The 23,541-nt window shown below is 41.2% G+C and overlaps 1 protein-coding gene across 1 annotated transcript; it reads right to left on the reverse strand.

Annotated features, from left to right (window-relative positions):
- Positions 1-3,493: 3,493 nt before the first annotated feature.
- On the reverse strand, positions 3,494-23,419 carry EMP2 (epithelial membrane protein 2). The gene is made up of 5 exons (XM_068206737.1): positions 23,106-23,419; positions 9,204-9,315; positions 7,084-7,177; positions 5,598-5,744; positions 3,494-5,030 (listed from the first exon to the last, which is right to left on the reverse strand). Exons 2-5 carry the CDS (start codon positions 9,279-9,281, stop codon positions 4,846-4,848), a joined length of 504 nt encoding a protein of 167 aa, XP_068062838.1. The 5' UTR covers positions 9,282-9,315; positions 23,106-23,419; the 3' UTR covers positions 3,494-4,845.
- Between the last annotated feature and the right edge of the window lie 122 nt (positions 23,420-23,541).

A 23,541-nucleotide genomic window follows, 5' to 3' on the forward strand; every position in this document is an offset into this window, starting at 1 on the left:
ACAAGCTTTGTTAGAAAGTTTCACTTTTGCAGGTTTTTGAAGAGAAATGAACAAAAGCTTTCTTCTCAAGCAGCAGCAGTAAAACAGACCAAAACCTGCACCATATGATATAGTTTGGGTATCACTGGCATTGTTTCATACTTGCTGACATTTATCACAGCAGTTTCATTTCATTAAGGCACCTGCAGTTTTACTCATCTGTGCAATGTAAACCTGTCTTAAAAACTTTAAGTAAATAAGTACATGCACAGCTTTTTGACATTATGGCTAAATTTTTTTTGGAAGGATTAGAAAGAACATTTTCCTTCAGAAATTCAGTTAGTGCAGTAGTGAGCCAAGATAAACAAATGGGAATGGGAATTTCTTCAGCCCTCCTTTTGATAGCACAAGGTGATGCTAAGTTACTACTGCCAGTGTGTCAGGAGCGTTTGCTACCTCGGGCAAACCCAACTGGACAGACAGAAACCAAAGGTGAACAAGATGCTGAATATGAATTCATGAATGTCAGGAAGTCTGAGCCAGTGCTCTTAGTCTGGAAACTGTACAGACAGCAGCAATTCAGCTTATAGATTTAAATGAAGATTTCTAGATTTAAATTAGGCTAAATTAGTATGACTATAAAGTAGTGTGAGTGGTTTATTTTTGTTGGTGCACCAACAACTGGTTTTGTCCCGGTGCCTAGACTTTCAGGCAATAGCCAGCCAGTCTGCTCCAGGTATCCACATCTTGCCAAGGATCCTTCTTTGTGCAGTGTTTCCTGAAGGGTTCAAAGACCCTCCTCAGAATCTCAAAACTAAAACAGGCTCGTGACAAAGTCCAAGGGGGATTGGACTGTCATGGACCCTTACAGAAACTGATCCAAACTGCTTCCCTATGCAGTTATCACCTGTGTCTGTTCCATTAAAACCTTTGTAGTAATTCTACTTCAGTCTGGAAGAAAACAGGCAAATAAAGGCTTTGCTACTTCCAGTGCCTTGCTGTTTATCACAGGTTATCATCCCCAAAAAAGTTACTTTGTTACATTTGGATATTATAGACCATTTGGTAATAATGCAATCTGTAACTGCTTAAAACCCTTTAGGACACTCAGAGTACCTTAGCAATGTCTGCTACTGCTGCTAAGTACTAGACTTACTTGCAGTGAGTTTCATGTCAAAGCAGACAGTGTTAACTTCATGTTTCTTACTTGTTACAGTCTGTTATGTTACTCCATTAATTCTGTGAGCTTGATTCTACAGCCTTGAAAAACAGAAGACTTCTTCTTAAAACTATTTTAAAACTTTACTTCCACATTTCATTTTCTTTCATCTTATTACTTCAGAGGGGATTATTGCACATATAAAAGAAATAAAAATATAATAAAGTTTTCAGCTTCATTATTTTATTTCAATGATTTTAGGATTCTTAGCTGTCTTTAGTGTTTGGAAAGACAGTGGCTAATCTTATTCCTGTCTTTAGGAATTACAGGAAGAATTCTTTTCTTTGGTCTGTTTAGTTAAATGGCACAAACTTCCACGATGCTGAAGATAAGGACAGAACAAGTCAAGCAGTCCCTCCATTATTTTAAACACATTAAGAACCATATAAAATTAACTGTTGATGTAGCTGGGTAAAAAACTAGTTAATGTCTAAGCAGCACAGATCCTATCACCTACAATACTTTTCAAAGATACAGTATAGCAAAGGAATGTCCATCTCTTGTTCTGAACAGCATAAATAAAAACAAACCTTTTTTTAAAAAATTATTTGACATAAATATTATAGATTATTTTTCCAAGATTGTTTCCTGTGCTGCAGATGATTACTTGCTGGGTGAAAAACATAAAGGTAGGTTCACAGCCAATAGTGAATATTTTAATAATTGGGACTTTTCCCTTTTATTCATTATGATTACAAAGGAGAATTTTTATGGGGTTTGGGAAATTATTTCTGTGGAGTTGGAGGAGTGTTTTGAATGGATCTGTACAAACTCAAGTGTGCTCTGTGATTTGCAAATCCAAAGCTTGGACCAGAGCAGATACAGAAGGCACTGGCTTGTTTCTCACATTATTTGCTCATATGGTCAAGGCACTCAACCTCATCTTAAAATATATGACTGTTTCTGCAAATGATGGAAAATAAAAAAAAACCTTATAGGTAATAACTCCTCAGAGCATCAGTGGATCTTGCATTACTCAAGACGTTCTTTTGACACCACACATTTAAAAGTTCAATACACTAATATTTTCTCTGCTTACCCTGAAAGGTCTTCAACAAAGGACAAAATAATCAGCTTCTGGTTCTACTACAGGCAGGAAGAATTTAATTTCACCTGTTCACACAAATACTCAACTATTTCTCATCCAACATTGTGTAAATATATCCCAAGCTTAAAGACAAGGTCAGATTACTAAATGTATTGAGTTTGCTAATACAGTACAAGAATTTGTATTAACTTTATTTTCATGTACATTTTCAGAATATATAGAGTATAGAAAATGGTATATTTTAAAGGCATATAAGGTAGAAAAAAAACCCTAAAATATGTTTGTCCTGCTCAAACTCTAGTTCTACCAAGTGATTTGGTATTTGTTCACTTGTTGTGCAGAACATTCCTATCTCTTCTGTGTGGCAGCATGCATGTGCCAGTGTTTGTACACAAGTGGAGGTGTTGTGCATCAGAGTGTTTGTTGTGTGTGTTTATTAAAGGGACAGAGCTTTTACTGTGGAACTAAACTGTGTTCATCTATATCTACATCTTTATTTTAAATATTTGCTCTACAAATGACCTGACCATTATCAAGGCAAGAAACTGAAGCATCTCTGCAAGTCAGTGGCATAAAAGCTTCAGGACTCTCATCTAGTATTTGCTTAAAAATTTCCCTTATTGTTTCATGTTTTAATAAATGGAGCAAAATGCCTAGCTAACAGTCTATCTACTTTCATTCTTAAACCTGCATCTATTTATTTAAGACAAATTCTGCTTGCTAGCAAAAACTCGGGTTTTGAATCTGAAATGTATTCAGCAAATTATAGAAACACTTTTTTAAAAAGTAGGGTAATAATTCTTGAAATTCAGAGCACTCCCACTAAGAGGGAAAAAAACCTGACTAAATACTAGCATGATGCTAGACTGGGGAGAATCCCTTTTCTTCAAACTGATGTGGGTTTTTAACTATTATTATTACTTTTACTGTGATGTCCTGCTTGCTCATTTAATGAGCTCATGTCCTGCTTTTTTAACAGTCTTATTGGGATTTCTTTGCTCCCAAAAGACAAGCAGCACATGCCAAAGCATTATAGGATGTTGAGGGAATGAAGATGAACTACATGACCTGTCACTTATGCTAGAGACAGATCCTAAAAAGCTATGCACCTGAACTTTTACTTTGTGATAAATCAAGGATAAATCTTAAGAAATCAGATATAATTTCATTATCTGATGTCTAATGTAGTAATTATTAACTTCAGTAGAGCTACACTGCCTTATGATACTGAACTTGATCTCCTTTAAGTGCAATACCTCATTCAAAACCTGTTTACTTTTATACTGCCTGTCTATTGGACCAGCTGTAGTGAATATGAAATAAATAAACAATTAGAGCTTTTCAGAAGTCAAATCTGTACTTAAGCATCAAAGCTGTGACTAACCAGGACAGGCTGCTTCATTCATTCTTCACACTGATCTCCAAAATCACCATCAGCAAATCCAGTATTACACTACTGAGCAGTTAAGCCTGGTATTAGAGCAAAGATTTAGCTCATAAAATTACTGAAAAAGAAAAACCACCAAATCATTTTATCTTGAAACCTGTCCTGGAATTCTTAAGCATAGTAGGTGCACTCTGATTTGTTTAGTAGCAGTGTTTAGTTCCAGTAAAAACCACAAAGGAATTTAAAATGAATTTTTAAAGGCCAATTTCTTAATGGGCAGACTCAGGGAATGCTTTTGTACAGGACACATTAACCATGAAATCACTACATGATAAAAGCCCAGTATAATAAACATGTTGAGTTAGGCTGTAAAAACCTAAATTTGGCATTGCTTGATCACTAGTCTGCTTAGAAATCTGCAGATGTAGGCCCAGTAATGCTTTTCTGTTTCCCTTTTCTCCCTCCCAGGAAGGCTGCCCAAGGCTAAGCTGAAGGGATTCAGGACTGGGGTGAGGAGTTCCTCACTGCCCCAGCTGTGCTGGGCCCAGTCTGAACAGGGAATTGGCTGATAAGTGCTCCCACCAGAGGCTCTGTGTGCTTAAATTAAATGTGAAAGAAAATCAAGAGAAACATTTGCTGGAGTACAAAGAGGACTTGTTTACTTTTGCAAAGCAAGTGGTTTTAATAAAAACTTGATGACACTTACTGCACATTATAAAGAGCAGAACACTGGTCCTGCGCCAGGGCAGACGCTCTGAGTGCAGCTTTGGGCTTTAGAATTGTTTGCTTTTTCATCATCATCTGGGCCTCATTTTTTTATACAACCTTATATTTAACATATTTCAAAGGGATATATCTGGTCCAGGAATATAGTTAGTATATTGATTACAAATTAATTTGTACGGGCTTTATTTGTAATCTACTAGAGGCCAAGAACTGTTAATGTCTAATAAAGGAAAACCATTTTTGATGATGAAATATGTAAAAGAAACAACTTGGCTCTGTCTTGCTCCGACCCCTGACCTGGAGGTGCCAGGCATTTCATTTCACCTGCCTTCTTTTTTTTTTTTTAATTCTGTTTCATATCAAGAACACAGTACATTTTTAGAGAAACAATACCTTTACTACAAAACCATGTAAATGATTATATACAAAATGGTTACTGGAATTTGGTTTTGTACTGCAGTGACAGAAGTAACTAGGTGCTGACATTTATTTACGCTTCCTTAATACTAAGTACATCACTCCACTGATCAGGGTAAAGGCAAAGGCAATCCAGGCTAAGACAAAGGAATAGCCATATTGGCCTCTGGAAACTTCCATTACATATCCACGGCTCTGGTGCAGTTCTTCATGCCTGTCTGTGTAAATGGAAGCTGCAATCATAACACACAGACCTGCAGGAGAAAGAAAATAATAAAGGTCAGCATCTTAAAACATTATCAGTACACACATCTATTCTGTCAGCTGCTTCCACCAATGTCCTTTCTTTGCAGACGCTCATTTTCCATTCTCAAACTAACCTGGAAGCTTTTCAAGACATATTTTCAGTTTATTTGGCAGGCTTTAAATTTGAAGTGCTGTTGTGTATCTATGTCATTTACAGTGAACAGAAAATGATTCTGAACATCTGGGTAGTTTTTAAGACTGACAAAAAAAAAGAAGTGAGTGCTTGCCTGTAACAGTTAGAGAGTTATTCAGTGTGTTCAAGAAGTTCAGAATCTCAAATTCTTTCCCTTCAAAAGTTTAAATTACTTTATCCTGAGGAGAGATGGCATCTATGTTTCAACTGCCTATATATTACAGAATGGTACAGCTCACTGTTTAAACAATTATGAAGGATAAATTATGGCTTCAAGAGCACTACAGAGTTCTCATGCAGCTCGTTCTTTATGAAACCTTTTCCTGCTTTCCTATTTTCACAAAAATATCATTAAAGTCAAAAGCATTGAAAAATCACTCACATGACAGGAGCTGGATAACAGAGGTTAACACAAATCTTTCTCCTTGCTTTAGACGGAAGAGTTGAAGAATGAAAACCAGAAATGCCACACAGCAGAAAATCGTAGACAGGATCATGGTGGCCTGAACAGCCTGAATTGATTGATACTCTGCAAAAACAAAGTAGCCTTGATTACAAATCGTTTCTCTCTTTGCCTTCTCCTGCAAGGAGTAAAGGGGCAGAGCTGTGTTCTGTAAGTAGGAGCTCAGCAGATGCAGCAAAGCAGTTGTGTGTGCATTGCAGAGGCTGATTCTCCTCTGCTTCCTTGGTATTAATACAGCCATTGGCTTAAAGACTTCTAGAAGCTTCTCATCAAACTGAGTGAAAACACGGAAGAGACTTCTGCCACACCTCACCCTTTGCTGCTATCAATGTCCTAGAAGCACAGTGAAACTGCCAGCTGTCCCAAACAGCTTCCAGATGCAGACCCCAGCTGCCCACCAGACCTGGAGACAGCTGTGTTCAGGAAGGTGAAACCAGACAGGATACCCACCATTGGCACTAAAGATTCCTCTCATTCAGCATTTTCATCCTGTCCATTACTTCCCTGTCACTGGGAGCTAAAGTAACCAATACCTTTCTAACCACATGCAGCTGCTCTGTGTAAATCTGCAGCCCCGCTGTAGCCAAGCTGGGCCACCCAGCCGAGTTCCCGTGGCCCCTCTTCTCCAGCACAGCCACGCTGCAGGCAGGAGCTCTGAGCAGCAGACACACTTCAGCCATCCCTCATCTCCCCAGGGTAGGCACCTGACTGCAGTGACACACAGTAATACCAAGAACAAATGCACACCCTTAAATCCGGCTTAGTTGAGATAGCCTGTGTGGAGTGCATCAGCTCGCTGCACGTTACAGGCCCTAAACTAACCTGATGCTAGGAAAACAAAATTACTTCATGGGTACACAGTTCTTCAAATTATTTACCTCTTGAATGTACTCACAGATTTAAAGCTGGGAAATAAACAGAACATTTGAGAATACTTTCTATTTTTGTAAAGCAGGATACTACTCTAGACTGAATATTAGGACTTCCTTGTTAAAACTCCAGCTTGTGTTTTCTTCTACTTTTTCCCCCATTCTTGTACACAGTCAGTATTTTTAGGTTCTTCTCTGCAAGTTCAGTTCTGAGGCAAATTCTATCACTTCAGATGACTTCACTGTTTTTATCTATTTTTTTAAGGACTTGTTAGCAGTCATTGTTAGTAGTTTGTGTTTACTCTCTTGCACTGGTCTCCTAAGTGCACATGACAGCTCCTTCTGCTTTCCTCTCACAGAACTGTTAGAACAGTTGCCTTTCCAAAATGAAAAACCAATATTAAAGTTTTTAGAAGACCTGCCTCGTTAGCATATGAAGATTCCTGAAGAACTATAAAACTTGTCCCTGTAAATTTCATAGCAATTTCATCAGATCTGCTGAAGGAACATAGACACAGGCATGGAGGGACACTCACCATTGAACTCATCAGTGATAGCCATACAGGTGCTCGTATTCGTGGCACACACTCTCCAGACATCTGTAGAGAAGTTATCTCCCACCCACCAGGCCTGCAAAATAAAAGTAAAGGGCTCTTACAGGGAGAAAAAACAAACAAAACCCACAAAACTACTTTGTTGTCCAAGTGTCTACTGATCAGATACATCAGCTGTAACAATTTTCTGTTCATTTTTGATACTCAACCACTCAAATGAAATGTGAGATCTCATGGCATTTCAGAATAAAGGGTATATAATTATCCACAGGTCATTCTCATTTTAGACCTCTGTGAAGTAGGTAAGGGCATCTTAAACATCCCAAAGCACAGGAGATTTCCACTGTTTGGGCAGAAATTGTGTGCAGTCAGTGATTACGCCCTCCTAGAGACACCTAGACAAGATGTGCTTTGTTCACGCAGACCCTGTTTAGGATGCACACCTCTCTGAAGGAACAGCATTTGCTAATTTGCAGGAAATAGCATCACCTGTGAAACAGAAGTCCTTTGTAGATGTTCTGGTTCCTGCCACTGAAGTGATCAATCTCAATGCAATGCAGCTGTGCTGAGGTGCACTATGGCATCTGTCTGGTAATGGCTGACAAATTAAGATCCTCCTGTGGTATTTTTATTTTGAGGTTTAAACATTCAAGGCAAAATGGTACTGCAGCATCTGAGCCGATTTTTACAGTACCCTGGAAAATGACAAGCACTCCACAAGTGGCATTTCCTCAGGAAACCTATTCCCATTCCAATAGCTACCCAGGCCTTTGTTTTGACTAGAGCTGCAAGAAATGCGACTTTTAAATATGATTCCTGGTAGGATCTGCTGCTTAAATAGACATTCCAGAAGGCTCAGAGCTTACTGTGCAGCTTTGCAAACAATACTGCAGTTAAAACTACAACTTATTATGGTACTAGGCGTATGGATAAACAGAACATTGTGTTTTAAGAAAAAGAATTACTTTCTCAGAATGCCCTTCATTTGGATTTTACAGTGCAAGTTCAATATGTTATTTTTCAGCTCTGAACTCTATATAATATATAGATACATAATATAAAATCTAATAAAAAATGGTTGTACGGTTTAGGTTTTTAATTGCTCAAAAGTAGCTGATGACACAAAGCAGAATGCATAGACTTTTATTTCTGCAATTATTTGGGTTGTGTGTAGCAGATTTGAAATAAGATTAGGTTGCTTTGCCCACTGTCTTTGCTTTCTAAATATTCAAAGGAACAGGGTAAGACAACCTGCTCTAATGCTCAAATAATGACCTACTTCCATGGAACAATCAACCAGATGACTAAAATGTAACACCTGAGTTTGTACAATTTTGCAATAAAAAGTTGTGGGTAACACAAAATTTCACTTAGAGCATGGGCTTCAGTAAACAGCATTTTTCAGCAGCAATTTTTTTTAATATCAAAAGCCTGTACATGCATCAGACCTCATAGACAGATTCCAATGCACAGACTGCCGATCAGGATAGTGGGCTGCTTTGGAAAATGGAGAATTCCATTAAAAGCTAGATATAAATATTGGAGGGTAAATTCTTTTTGTTCACAAAAAAATAAAATGGGAATTTGAAAACGATGCAACATGAAATATTCTAAAGCTTTGGGCTGAAGCTACTTTAACTTAATGGACACAGATACATTCATGGTGTCTCTCATGATTTAACTGAGCATCTTGGACAAACACTTGTGAGGCAAAGCACACCTTGACTGAAATTATCCCCACACGTTCATCACCAGCTGTTTGACTTCAGGTACTTGACACAAAAGGACAGTGGATTTTCCACCCCTCTCTGCTTCATATCCAGCTGAATCAAATCCCAGAGCTCCACCCTGTAAATATCCTCCCTGGCCAAGTCTCTCCCAGGGGAGAGGATCTGCTGCCTTGTGCTCACAACATGATGCTTATCCACCAGCAACATGCATACCCAAGGCATTTTTGTTACAGAAAGGTCTTAGGACACCAGTGTGCCTAACAAACTTAGGTCCTCTTAGTAAGCAAGTTGAAGACTAGAGAAGAAAAACTCAATTTTTATGAAGCAAAGAAATCCCAGTGTGTTTGAGAGACAATGAGAAGTGACACTTACATTGTCGATAGTTGAGATGAACAGCAGCGCTGCTGAGGTTATGTGAAACACGATAATGAAGGCCAGGAGAATCAGCATCCTTGCTCTGGGGAGGCTTTAGGCTGAGTTAAATCTGTTGAACATAAGAAAGTATATAAACAATCTTTAAGAGCTGTCAGTGGATCAACCTGCAGTTCTGGTGCTGTTAGAGACCAGAACATCAGATGCAGTTGGAGTCCACAGCACATGTTCTATCTCTGCAGATACTTAACTGGCATCATGGGTGTTAAAATGAATCACAACTTGAAATGAAGCCAAAAGCTGCATTTTGCAACCTTCCAGCATGATGGCTGCAGTGAATAAACACACAAAGAAGTTTCATTCTGTGTGCAAGGATGGAAAACTCCCTCACATCGACTTCTAGAGAAGTGCACTTCAAATTACAGCCTCATCTGCAGTGATGAAAATATTTCCACTGGCTGCAGTAAGGTCTTGTTTCAACCATCCTTCCAAAGAAAGAAGAACCAGATTTCAAAAGGATGCTTGTAGAACAAAATTAAGTGCGCCAAGAACTACCTCCTAGATTTAGTAACAGCTATGTTGTACCTTAGGCCTCATGCCTTTTCTTCATACAATTTTAAGTTTTATCCATTGAATAATGACTAAGGACTAGCATTTTCTTCAATGTATTGCTCCCACTGGTAGGGCTGAATAAACCCATTAGTTACATAAAAATCCAGTTAGCTATTTTATGTTCAGTCACTTAATACTCTCTGTAGGCTACCTAACCCACCTATTGCAATGTCACATTTCACATGAAAAAAAGTATGTTCTTATATACAAGAGAATCAGAAACTATATTAAACTGGAATCCCCAGGAGATCTGTGGGCACATAACAAATAGGTTAGGAAAAACTACTGCTACTAATACACAGAAAAATGCAATTGCTTGACATATCCACTTCCTCTTGACCAGAAATTCTTGCCAATTAATATATGCTATAAGGAATTTGCAGTCTTGCAGATCTTTGCAGTTAAGGTGCACCACTCTGTACATCATTTGCATGTTGTCACTCATCAGTACATTAATGCATATTTCTCCCTTTGCTTTGGACACATTCTATGATATCAAATGATGCCACTCACATAACACAGTAAATATCCAGAAGAAAGGGCAGTTATGAATTTTAAAACTTCCATTATTTTTATCATGTCTAACCCCCTCTCTCCTTCTGCCATTTACAGGAATCATGAACCACATGAATAATTTAACCAAAGAAAAGTACTACTCTGACAGCATTTTAAAAGCAGCTCCACTGGCACTCTCATCAGGGCAAATAATAACTACTCTGCAAAACTTTAACAAAAAGATAATTGACAGTATAATAACTCAGTGAATAGAGACCAGGAGTTCCAGAATAATCCTCTCCATCTCCACTGAAGTACAGACTTATAACAAGCTCAAAGGCAAATAGCATTGATGTGCTTTTGTGAAAAGTAAGGTGATAGCCTTATATCGGTATCTAATCAGAATGAGTGGGAAAGCCAAGTTAAACCCTAAAACTGGAAAAGCAGCTACTCTAGAGTGTGTTCCTTCCCATTTCCTCTCTGTTAAACTCTGCCTTCCCAGCCACAAGGAAGAACAGAAATTGGGAATTTCCTCCAATGAGGTGATTCTACTGTGTGACTCAAGGTCCTCTGAATCCAGTTCCACTTCTAGAAATATCATTCATGGTTCTCTATCAAGCCTTGCTTGAATGAAAGGAAGAAGAAAGGAAAAGAAGATATTTTGTGGATTTGTATAATGCCACATAAAAATATTTTCATTGTGATATATTCCAGTCTTTGCACAGCACCCTCTGGTCTTGTGGCTGGCTTTTTTTCCTGAGGTTCATTTCTTGCACAGATGGTATCTAAGCATTCAATAATGCAACAATCATCTGCCGTGTAAGGAGAGAGAACCAAATTGTACTCACTATTATTTTAAGAATAACAAAACAATTTCATCTTATTACATGAAGTAACATAAAGTAAGAGAGACCAAAAAATGTAACCTAATTAAAACCAATCTTGCAAAAGCAAGACTTGCCAGCACAGAAGAACCCACTTTATCTTCAATCAAGTGAATGGTTTTGTTTTACTGTTTTCAGCCATAAAGAGAAGTGTTTCAGACAGGACAGATAAACATGTATGGCTGGTGAGAAGAAGACATTTTTTGTTTTACCCAAATAAAGCCAAGATTAAATGAAAGAGATTTTTGTTTCATCTTTACAAAAAAAAAAAAAAAAAAAAAAAAAAAAAAAGACAGTAAGAAAGGTCTGATGGTTCTTTTTTGAAGACCCTTCCTAACAACCATCTTTAGATTCCCCCTCCTGCCTTGTTGGCAACTGCTCCCTTCACAAGCTGCTACAACTTCTGTGCACACAGTGCTAAACAATGACACATGGAGACAGGAATTAAATACACTGGGGAAAAAGAAGGAGACAGACCATTTCCAAGTAATTAATACCAGGAAAAGACAACAAGAACTGGTTATCCAATCTGTCATGCCTGAGCAGGATCCCAGAAGTGCACAGACCTCAATCACTCCTACAAACTTTCCCTTCCCATGGAGACTCAGGAGTTTTTGTGGTTCATCCCAGCCTGCACAATGAATAATGAAGGGAGTAGGGTTTTCTAGAGAAACTCTCTGTGATTTGTGGGCAGGAAGCAAAGAGCAGCTCCCCTCTTCCAAGATGCAGCCAGCAACATTGCAGATGCTACTACAGAATCTGCATCCCTCTCTAGGCAGAAATTCTGGATTTCATCTCTCAGAAAGAACTACTAGTCCTTCTCCACTCCATACAATTCAAAACCTTACTGTGCAGACTCAAGATTCTTCCACTGCCTCAGGAAGAAGCTCTTCCCCAATCCTCTGAGGACAGCCTGCCTGGGAACCTCTCCTAGCAGCAGGCAGCTCCTTTCCTCTCCCTGTGAGCAAGGGAAAGACACAGCTACAGAGCACCCTTTGCATTAACGTTCAGAATTCTTATTTTACTAACGTATTAATGTACTAATGTAACCACATACTTTGGTAAAATCCTATTCTGCACACTAGCTGTATTCCTTTTCTTATTTACCATGAACTGTTTCCTGGGCAGAGTGATTTTTCACCTTCTCTCATTTGCAGTTGAAACACACCATGCTCTCAGGTCAAGGTGTTCATGAATTTAAAGTGCACTGCCTTTAGGCATGGATGAAGACTGAGATGATTCAACAGATATTGTTCGTCATTCCCCAAAGTGACTTGAATTCCTTTAATAGTTTTTACACACACACAAATATATGAGAAAAGCTTTTTCGACACACTACACTTACTATGATGGAGCCACTGTTCCCAGAAGTACGTGATGAAAAGACTACAGGCAACAGTTACAAGTTGCAACAAGGAATATTCCAATTGTGAAAAAAGTATTAATTATATTCAATGAGCATGATTAAGTACTGGAACAGGGCCCATGAGGCTGTGGGATCTCCATTCTTGGACATCTTCCTGACTTAACTGAAGCAAGGCCCAGAACGTCCTGATCTAACCCCCTGCTTGGAGCCAGAGTCTGCACTAGAGACCTCCAGAGGCTTTGTCCAGCTCAGCTCTCCTGTCAATCTGTAGCTATTTCAGGAACCTCCCTGTACTAATCTCCAGCAAAGCTCTGACAAAAGAGAACATAATATTTGACTTAGCTCATCACATGTGTCATTAAAAACAGATTCAGGGGTTACAGTAAGGATGACATTGGATGTCGACATGAATTCCTTCAATTGCAAGCCTCAGCAATTAATACCACTTCATAAGGTATGGTGTAAGACAGAAGTGGACAGATACTGTTGAGCTACAAGTGCAGACTTCCACTGGATCTAGAAAGAGTAAGTTATAGGAATCCCACTGAACACGCCCAGATTTGCTGTGGTAATAAAGTTTCCCACAAATGCTCTTAAGTTGCAGGATACTTACAGTAAACACATCGAAAACAGAAGTCCAGGTATAGCAGGAACACATTTTTTTTTTCAATTGGTGCAGAAGTAATGCTCCAGTGCTACTTCATTTTGCATGGGAAGGATAAATGCAGCAATCACACTTGCCTTGAATCTCTTCAGTGATGCAGACTTTTGGAAGCAGTAGTTTGCACTTGCCATGGGAGAGAGCCTGGTGAGCTTTAGAAGTGGCTAAGAAGGGCCTCTGCTATAATCTCCTGGACATGCAGAGACAAGTATGTTTATACAGGATAAGACACTACAACCATCACAGAACTGCACAGTAAAATAAGGTATCTAGGCCAGGGTTTCCAACAGTTCTGAACTGTATTGTTTCAAAACTGGATTGTCTCCCTATGTCATATCACACTCAAAAACACATCCCCTGCAGAAAAGCCTCAGTTTATCTCCAGGACAAAGTTTATCTTTAATGTCCATCAGTATAAAGAAACATGACTATTTAAGTTTTTTTCTGCTGTTTAGTACAGCAAGCAAGTAAAAATGGAAATAGTCTTTGACAGTTCTTAACAGAAGTTTTATCACTGCTTTCCAACCCAGATGTCATCTCCACAACAAACGCTCTCCTTTCCTCCCATGCAGTTCAACTCTGCTGCCAGGCTGTTTCTCATGTTTGTGCATACTCAATTTTTGCAACCAGCAATACATAGTACAGTGTGTTTATCCTGAGCTCATTTGCATTGGAAAGGCTGAAACTTACCCTCCAACACTGGCTGCTGCCCTCAGTCCCTAAGACCAAGTCAGGGGTTTTTATCATCTTCATCTGAGCCCATGTCTGAGAAATCTTCCACACAGACAATCCTGGTTCATACCCTTAGAAACATGGTGAAATCTCTGCAGAACAGCTCCTGCTCTGCACAGACCAAGGCTGGGGGTGTGCAGACTCTCAACACCCACATTTAGTGTGACGAAAAGACACACCTAAAACAAGGGGCAGAGAATCCTGCTAAACAAGTTACCATACCTGCAGCTCTCTGCACTGAGTTGTTTCATTTCAACAAGAACAGCAGGTCTTTAGGCCATCAATAAGCATTCAGTTCAGTTGAACTTTCTTGAGGTCACTGGTGTAAAACTGAATCAAAGCAAACCTTAATTATCAATTCTTCTGCCCCTCAGTGGTATAATTAAGTCCGAAAATGTGAATTTGGAAGAAAAAGTCTGTATACTTGTAGCATGAGAAATCTGTCATCTTGTGATCATCATAAGTTGTTTGGATTTACATGTTTTGCTCAGAGCTCTTGTGCCACATCTCAGGGTGTCTCATGACAGAGAACTCAGAAGCTGGCTCACATTTTGCCTGTACCACTGTCTCTAAACTTGCCCAAAATTCCCCAGTTTATGAAGAACAGACTGATACTGTTAAATTTCTTTTTTTTTTTTTTTTCTTTTATCAAGTATGAAGAGTTTTCTTTTTCTTGTGTGATTCTCAGAACTGGAACCAAAAGTGAAGTTCAGACAGCTAACTTTCTCCCAAGCCAGCAAGAGCTTTGAGAATTTCAACAATCCTCTAATGCCTAAATATCCGACAACATAAAGGACGAGAAAATCAGGAAATGCAATACCAAGAGTATAATTACACCAGTTGAAACAACTTTCTTCAGTTTCTTTATTTCTTCTGTCTGAGCTAATTTAATTAAGTGTTGGGAACACCAACACTCTTCAAGTGTACATTAAAATTGTGACCTCTTTTCATGCTCAGGTGTTACCCAGCTAAGAATCAATACAGAAACTGAATGTCCTCCTTCAACCAGTCTCTGCAGCCAGTGTGGAGACCTCCAAGAAGTGCTGGCAGGCTCTGACTACACCTCTACAATACTGAATGGGAACCCAGGAGGGAAATGCAAAGTACGAGTAACAGTCTACACAGCACATGGACTCCCACCCGATTTCTTCCTGGTGTAAAGCTAAGCATGAAGAAGAATGTGTGTTCCACATGAAATAACATTTCAGGCCCCTGCTTGATGCTGGCTTTGGAATCAAGAGGGCTACGTGTCCTGTGAGCCCCTAGATGGCACAGAGACCATCAGCTCTTTTTGTTTGCTTAACTGAGAGCACACTCAAGCCACAGCTCTTTGTGCTGCCTATTTTATGTGGAAGGAAGAGAGCTTTTCACTTACACTTCCACCTGCTTTTCAAAGTCCTTCCTCACAAAGCAAGGAAATCAGAAGGAAATGAATCAAAGTTCCCTGCACTCAACCACTGTATGAAAGCAAAAAGAAAAAATCAATACAGAAAAAAATTAATCCACACTCTTTTCTAGAGCTCCATTTGAATGACAACATTTATGGCTTTTTTAAAACAATAGCAGAAAATGAAGTAGTAGCATCCTATCAGATCTAGATTTATTGGTGCCTTTGCAGAAGGCTGTGTTAAGACCCGGCAACCTCCAGCACAATTACAGTAGTTAGCTTCTTGTGTTTTGATAGTGAAATACAGGGGCTTGGAGAGAAACTCACAAGACACAGTATGACCTAGCTTTTTCCTGTTTTCTTTCAGAAAATTGTGCCTTGCAACCAAAGCCCTGAGGTCTGCTCTTTATGTGCACCACAACTAATACAAATGTACACCTATAGCTTAATAAAACCTTTTGTTTTTACAGTGTTTGGATGTCTGTCCATCCTGCTGGTAGTGGTGGGACTGCCTGAGCAACAGCAGACTTAGAGTGAACACGCTCATGTGCCTGGGCTCCCTATCACCTGTGTGTGAGGGGATGCTCAAGCACCCTTTCAGCTCTTTCTCAAGCAACTTCATAAGCACTAAATCTGGTCTCCTCTTCAGAAACCCCACCTAGTTACCAAAAGTGAAAGAGACTATGATTACAGCTGGGTCTGGCAGATCATCTACAGGCTTCCTCCCTTCTCACCCTGTCCTCGTCATTAGATCTATGCTACCAAACCAGAACTCCACAGTATGGGAAATTCTAACCCCGCTGTTCCATACATTTCCAGACAAAACCAAGAAGCAAAAATGCAGCAAAAATGCAACATGCTAGCTTTGAGTATGGAGACCAAAAGAAGCAGATGTTTCTAATTTCTTAGGAATGCTTTTAATAAAATTTTGACCTATGGATGCCAGCATTGCTGCCACTTCTGTAACTCTGTCAGTCATTTATTTGCAAACAAGTTTGGACTGGGTTTAGACTTGCCCTACCACACCTTTCAATATGGCCCTGCTGTGTGCACTGCAGAGGAAAGTCACTCTGCCATGAAGCCTTTGTGGGCAGACTCAGCAGAAGAAAACCAGCAGGACCTATGGGAACACAGGGACACAATGCCCTGTTGTGGGGTGGGGAAGTGTCACTTACCAGGAAAATAAGCCTTGTGACAGCTTACCTGTAAAATCCTAAAAAATAGCCTGAAGCTTCAAAACTTCAAGACAGATGTATTCAAATACTCCAGCAAAATCTGGAAGAGACATTACTAGCCACTATATGCTGAGAAGACAATTTAGCAGGTACAGAAGTCAGCTGCCTACACAGACAGACATATTTGAATAAAAGTCTTTAAGACTTCATCTTCTCAAAACTGCTTTTTACAGGGTTTTGTGTGGTCAGCAGAAAGAGAATGTTTTTCCTCCTCCAGCAGCACAAATCACACCATCCTCAAAAGAAAATCTTTTACACATTGTTATGTTTCCCTAAAGCACTTTTTGTTGTAACTGTACTTTTATACTACATAATTATAATCTCATATTTGAGATGTTCTATATCTGCATCTAATCCCAACACAACCCACAGTGGTGTAAGGTAGGCTGACATATTACTAAATAACACCTAAAAGGGTTGCAATTAATCTCTGATTCCCATCATAGTCATCCACTTTTCCACCTTCAGTTTATGCTGAGCATCATATGCCTTTGGCAAATGCTAACAAAACAGTCTTTAATCAAAGACACCCCGTGGTTCAAGGGATTTCTCAAAGGGCACATATTGTTTGAGAAAACCCAGCAGTAATTGGAAAGAAGTAACTGCTTGTGTATTGCAGTTTCTGGTTTCTTACAAAACGTAAATGTATTCTGTCAGCTTTCACAAAGGCATGTGCAAAACATGTTATAAAATGTTTGTAACTTATATATGTACGGGTAGAGCTTAACTGTATTCTTAGAAAATTAAAGAAAGCACGCATCATTTCAGGTGTTCAATGCATGCTCTCCGTTCAGCTAGTTTGCTGCTTGTGCACCAGATATCACTTCAATATAAACAAAGTTGTGGCATACATTAAAACCTTCTTAACAATCTAGCTGGTCTAAAAGTACTTAAAGTTTGTTTTCCTAAGCTTAAGAAGACAAGAACTTCTCATTCTCACTTGCTCATTTTCAAAGATCAAGACAGAATGGGGATATACTTGCTTGCAGTTAAAGGCAAACACATGGAAGGAAAAAGAACTGTTTAACTTAGAGATGAAAATATATGGCTATAAATCAGGTGTCAGCACATTTAGGATGTAAATTACAACTCTTAGAGCTGTCACATTCTGGAACAGCCTTACAATCACCACAGCACAGGAAAAAGAGAGCTCCACAAAAAGGATTTCCATGATGCAGGGACTGCGCTAGCAGGGTGACAGACCCGCTGTCCTGAGAGGACCCTGCAGCTCTGCTCTCCTGTGAAGCCTCTCAACAACTTCACTGAGGTCTCTGTGCATTTCACAACAGGCTTTTTGCATGATACCCATGTCCTTGGCACTCGGCTGAACTCCCTGCCGGGCTCCAAGGGCTGCTGGCAGTGCTGGCAGCAGTGCAGGCTGTTGGGCAGTGCAGTGACACCATGCTGACCATGCCACAGCCAGCTTGGAGGGACCTTCTGTTTCTCAGGTGGGCAGCAAAGCTTCCAAGAGTGAGCACGGCCTGTGCCCTTTGTCTGAGGGTCAGCTAAGGGCCACCAGTGCCTGCCAGCCCCCCAGGGCAGGGGTCAGCAAGCACAGAGCCCTCTGCAGCCTGCTGGCACTGCCCTGCCTCTGGCTGTGGCTCAGGGAAGCAGCGGCTCCATGGAGCTGGGACAATGACACGGGGCTGTTCCAATAAGCTATTCAAGCTATGGGAACCCTCCCGGGAACCTGCTCCTGAAACAAACAGCTGAACTGAGGTGTGGCCTGGCCTCACACCTGCTCAATCACTGTGTGGACACATTTCAGTGCCGAGTGTGTCTCTGGTCTCTGTTCAATACCTTGGCAGGGCAGGGAGTGACAGACCAAGTAAAATACCAGATCTTTACATCAGGTTGACAGATAAAATGAGTCCTCAGTCAATGAAAAGGAAAAAAAAAAAAAAAAAGCACACCTGCAGCAGTGACTATACATTAACATCATTCAGAGCAAACCTCAGACCCTGGGCTCTACTGACTACAGACTGCTGCTTATCCAGAGATTATTCCAGATACAACAGAACAGCTCAAGTGATTTATGATGTTCCACCTAATTAACCAACAAACAAAGGCAGAAAATGTCTGTCTTTCCAGATTGAAAGCAATGCACTTAATTCCATAGAAATAAAAGCTGATATTGTTTTAACTTTGGCAGATGCTCTGTGGAAGTTGCTAGCAATTAAATGTGTTGCATTCAATGTTGTAAAATTTTCAAACTGCTTGTTTTGATTTGGCTTTGACTAGCTCTGTGTTGAGAAATTTTGGTTTTAGTTATTTCAGAGTTTACACATCATCTATCAAGAGTGTGAAAACACATTTCTATTGGTGGTACAACAGTTGGTTGTAAAACAAAAAGCCTAAATTCTCCACAACTACTACTTTGTTTGACAGCAACACCATAGCACAGAATTACACTGAATACTCTGCCTACCTCCAGAATGCAATTTTTACACCAGAATTTGTAATTGGTGCAATTAAAGTTGCCATGTGGACTCTACAAACCCAGGTAGAAGGATTTCTATGCCTTGTTTGAGCACACTCAGTGCACAGCTCTTCTACACTGGCTGCTCTATGGGAACAGCCCAGTCGCCTCAGCCCCTGGATCACTTTGCCCTACCTCGCAGCTGCACCTTGACCAGGCTGGACAGTGCGTGGGTCACTGCACAGCCACAGTGCCAGGGAGGGCACACCAAGCACCCTGACAGATGGGCAGGCTCAGCCAAGCCCTTCAGTTGTTCAGAGACTGTTCTGCAGGCTCTGGACTTGGGTTTGTTCCTGCCTTTGAACTAAACAGTGGGTTTGCTGCTTCAGTGGACTGAGCACTGCAAGCCCTGGAGAACAGGTGAATGTGCAGAGCCCACCTGGCAGCACATGCACCTCAGCAGAGACATCCAGGGCCTTTGGAAGGTCTCTTTCTGTCTGGAACAAGGCCAGAATTTTGATCTATTTCAGGGCACTAAACACCTGCATTAGACAGCTGAGGGAGTGTTCATACTGCCCACCTCAGCTGTTTGCGGCCCATGCAATACCCAACATAGCACAGTGTTTAAGAATCAGTGAAGCAAACCATAAATATATATCCTATAGCCATCTCTAAGGGGTATTTGAGTCAGTCCACTTTCTGCTCCACCTACAGACTCCTGTGAAGATCTCTACACAGCCAGAGGGTTGTATTTTAAGGTCACACCCAAATTATGAGGCTTCACCTGGCATGCACATACCATCATTAAACCTGACCATGAAACTTCAACAGCAAAATAAAAAGGTGCAATTACATTTTCCCCATTCAGTGGAGAAATAATAATTACTTTGATGGATGAATTCAGGCCATCAGTTTTTCTCTTGAGTCTCACCCAGCAAGATCTATTTTCTAATAATTATGATGCTTATCTTCCTAATGAAGTCATAAGCATCACCTGACATTTTAAGACATTTTATGAAATTATCTACTCTCTAAAACAGTAAAGTTTTTAACAAAAAAACAGCAAAAACTGAAACTCCACTGCAAAGATCATGGTTTGCTTTGAACATCCAAAAAACAAGCAAACCCTAACAAACACTGAACAGCTCCATGAATGGAATTCCTTAGCGTTGTGCTTATGTTCCCCCTGCATTCCCTCTGAGACCAATGTGATTTCAATAAAAGCTGTGCATTCCTTTCTACTTTCAAATTTGGCTGTGCTGAATTATCACATGGATTTTACATACAGTGTTTGCTTCACTTCAGAGTAAATCTCTTTCTTATTAGTTCCTGTACAACACAGTGCCTCATTCTGCTGGATCTTCTTCCAACAGGAACATGGAGGAGGACGTGGAAAGTGCATCTGCCAACTAGCAGTATAAAAGACCTTGTCCCCAGAGACCCACTTATCTCTTTAATTAAACACATTCCTGTCCTGATTTATGTGGGGATGTCATGTCTTACACGATGCTCAAGATGCAAATCGAATGTGAAGTGCCAGTGGAAAATCAAAATATATTCAAGTGAAAAGGGAAGAGTCTCCTTGTGCTGCCACTGATCCCATTTTTAAATGACAGGGAAACAGCATTATGAAAGGAGACAGCCTACACCTAATATACTTAGCAAAAGCACAGGAAGGTCTTGCTTCTCTAAATACCCGTATGGGATTCATCAGTACAACATTCTTCTAATTACAGAAAGAATGTCAAACCTGAAATGGGAAACAACCTTGAGACAAACAAGATAACAATATAAAAGCCATCACAGAAGTAAAAGAAAGACGCAAGGCAACTGTGAAGCAGGAGATGCTAATAAATCAAGAGGGGTCAAGTGCATTTAATAAAAGTGGGTGTAAGATAGAGATGTTCATTTCTCTAAACAATATTGGCCAGCAACAATAACTCCAGCATCTATGAACTGAGACAGAATCTTTGTCCAAGATAATAATGTTGCAGCAGCCTTCAGGCTTGACCTGCTCAGTCTGTTGAATAACTTCCTTTATTAATAAGGTTTTAAATCTGTGTAACCAAATAAAATGAACTGTTTTTCCTCACTGGCAAATCCACAGCATAATCAACACTGTTTGTATGTTTACGATAGAAGTCTTTCCAGACCACAAACAAAGAATACAACGCCAGTAGTGTCTTGTCTACTGACTGGATGTTGTTTTTATTTGAAATTATTTTAACATACCATTTTTCTTCCCAAATGAGCATACTAACAAGAAACTGATCACCTCCTAAGAGTCTTCATGGTATTGCTGCATTTCAACTCCAGTTAATGTTGATGGCTATGAGCAGAGCAATTCCTGGATTCCTGGCTGGGCAGACAGCTACCTTGTAACATCCCCGTCAGCCACACAGCTGGAGTGATACAATCGGTACACATCTTTATTCTGCATGGAGGATGCCTCTTCCCTCAGGTATCCCAACAGTCTATTTCCAACTCAACTCTACAAGTTCACAAAGAGATTCAGAGAACATCAAGAGTTCCTTCTGTCAATGTCTTTGAAGTAAAGGTGAAGTCCTTAAATCTTATGCTGAATAAAGTCATATCAGTTTCTGGTGGCCATATTTACCATATGCCTTTCTTTCCACTCCCACTTTGATTTCGCCAGCTGTGGCAAGTACCTGTACCCCAGCTGCATTACTTAGGATGGCATTTGTCACGCACTCTCTTACAAAAATGTTGCTGGACTCTCCAACAAACTGTAATTCCCGTTTCTCCCCCCAGTGAAACTCATGCCCAATAGTCCCCTACCATTTGTGTGGATTCCTGCCTGCCCACACATGCAGCCACCTGGCACCTCAGTCCCAGCAGCCCAGCCTCACAGCTCTTTCCTGAACTACATGGACAGCAAAGCCTTCAACACCCAAGAGGAGGTCTGGATGAAGGAGTCACTACAGGCTATTTTTATTTGATACAGAAAACATCTGCTCAGGCAGGCAAGAAGGCTTATTTTATATAGCTAACACACCAGCACTGTATATACGAAGTCTGCAAGTAAATGAAGAGAAAGAGCTACATTTTTTTTTTCTGATGATGAGCCAACCATAGCTGTTTACTTCCAAAGTTCCTAAAGAAAATGCCAAAAAAAAAAAAAAATTCAGTGTGGATTTCACAGCTATGTAGTGAGTTTCTTCACAGCCCTGTATCCAGTCAGAGGATACTACTAAGATGCTCTACAGCAATAATTACTGATCATTTACATACTATTCCCAACTGCTGTGAGGAGGGAAAAAAAAAAAAAAAAAAAAAAAAAGACCTTCCTGCACAGTATTCCTGCCAATAAATTAAAAGAGGCTGAACTGCAGGTTTCTTGATGGCAGCATTCTGTGGGTAAGAACGAGCCGTGGATAAGCCTGCTGAGAAACAGATAGCCATGTACTGTTCTTCCTAGAAATGTCCAAACAAGGAGCTGACCTCTTAAATTCAATACTCAATATTGCAGACAACCCACGATACTGAGAGCTGCCTGCCCAGCATCTGGCACACAACATCCCCAATGTAAGTGGGGCATTATATAGAGATAAAAACCACCCGTGAGTGAAACTGCAGTTTGACTCAAGCAGAAAAACATTTAATGCTGGCCAAAACTTCATAAACCGAGATCTGAACTGAATTACATCTAAGTGTATTTTCCTTCCACTGTTGGGAGGGGAAGCTGCCAAGAGCTGCTACAACGTTACTGCAACACACGCAAACTCCGCTGAGAGTTCATTACAGAAAAGAACAGAAAGAAACTATCCCGTGAAGAACGCGAACTTTCTGCGGGCTTGGCCCAGCCTGGATTCACCGGCGAGGAGCCCCTCGGCCCGCCCCGTCCCGTTCCCGAACGCCCCGGGCGAAGGAGCGGGGCCGGGGTTCGACGGGACCGGGACCGCTCTCCCCGGCCAGCCCAGCGACGGCGCAGCACCGCAGCCACCGAAATGAAATGTGCTTCGTAGTAAACAAACGCGTGCTATTAATTTTTCCCCATTTCTGACGGGTTTCTTCCTCCCCTGGCCGGCGAAGCTGCCCGCTCCCCCCGCCGCCGCCGCCCCGCTCCCCCCGCCCGGCCGAGGCTACTCACGGGCGCGGGCCGGCGGGCAGCTCTCCGGGGCTGCGACCGTCTGGCGGCGGCGGCGGTGCCTCCGCCCGCCCTCCTGCGGGAATGATGTCAGCGGCGGCTGGGTGTGGAACCAGAAGGGCTTTCAAAACTGCCCCCCCGGCCGCTGGCGGCGGGAGAGGGGTGTGAGTGCGTGTGTCTGCGAGAGTGTGCGGGCGCGGAGGGAGGGACGGACGGACGGACGGGGCGCGCACAGGAGAAACTTTCCCCGCCCGTTCCCACTCGGCGGCGGGCGGGCATCCAGGCGCGCCGCCGCCCGGCCCTCCCCGGGGGCGCTCGGCCCGCCGTCCCCCGCGGCCGGGGCCGGTCCTCGCAGCGCTGCCCCCGCCGGCCCCCGGACAGGGCGGGCTGAGCCCGGCGGACGGGATGCCAGCGGCCAGGCGCTCGACCCGCTCCCCCG

Source organism: Anomalospiza imberbis, chromosome 16 (assembly GCF_031753505.1).
Source record: "Anomalospiza imberbis isolate Cuckoo-Finch-1a 21T00152 chromosome 16, ASM3175350v1, whole genome shotgun sequence".
Lineage (NCBI taxonomy): Eukaryota > Metazoa > Chordata > Aves > Passeriformes > Viduidae > Anomalospiza > Anomalospiza imberbis.

Bases quoted from the DNA above. Each gene is read 5' to 3' on its own strand.
- EMP2 (XM_068206737.1), bottom strand. From the start codon at position 9,281: ATGCTGATTCTCCTGGCCTTCATTATCGTGTTTCACATAACCTCAGCA. The intron at 7,178-9,203 runs GTAAGTGTCACT...TTTATTTTGCAG, and splicing joins TCATCTCAACTATCGACAAT to GCCTGGTGGGTGGGAGATAA. The intron at 5,745-7,083 runs GTGAGTGTCCCT...TTGTTTTTGCAG, and splicing joins TATCACTGATGAGTTCAATG to AGTATCAATCAATTCAGGCT.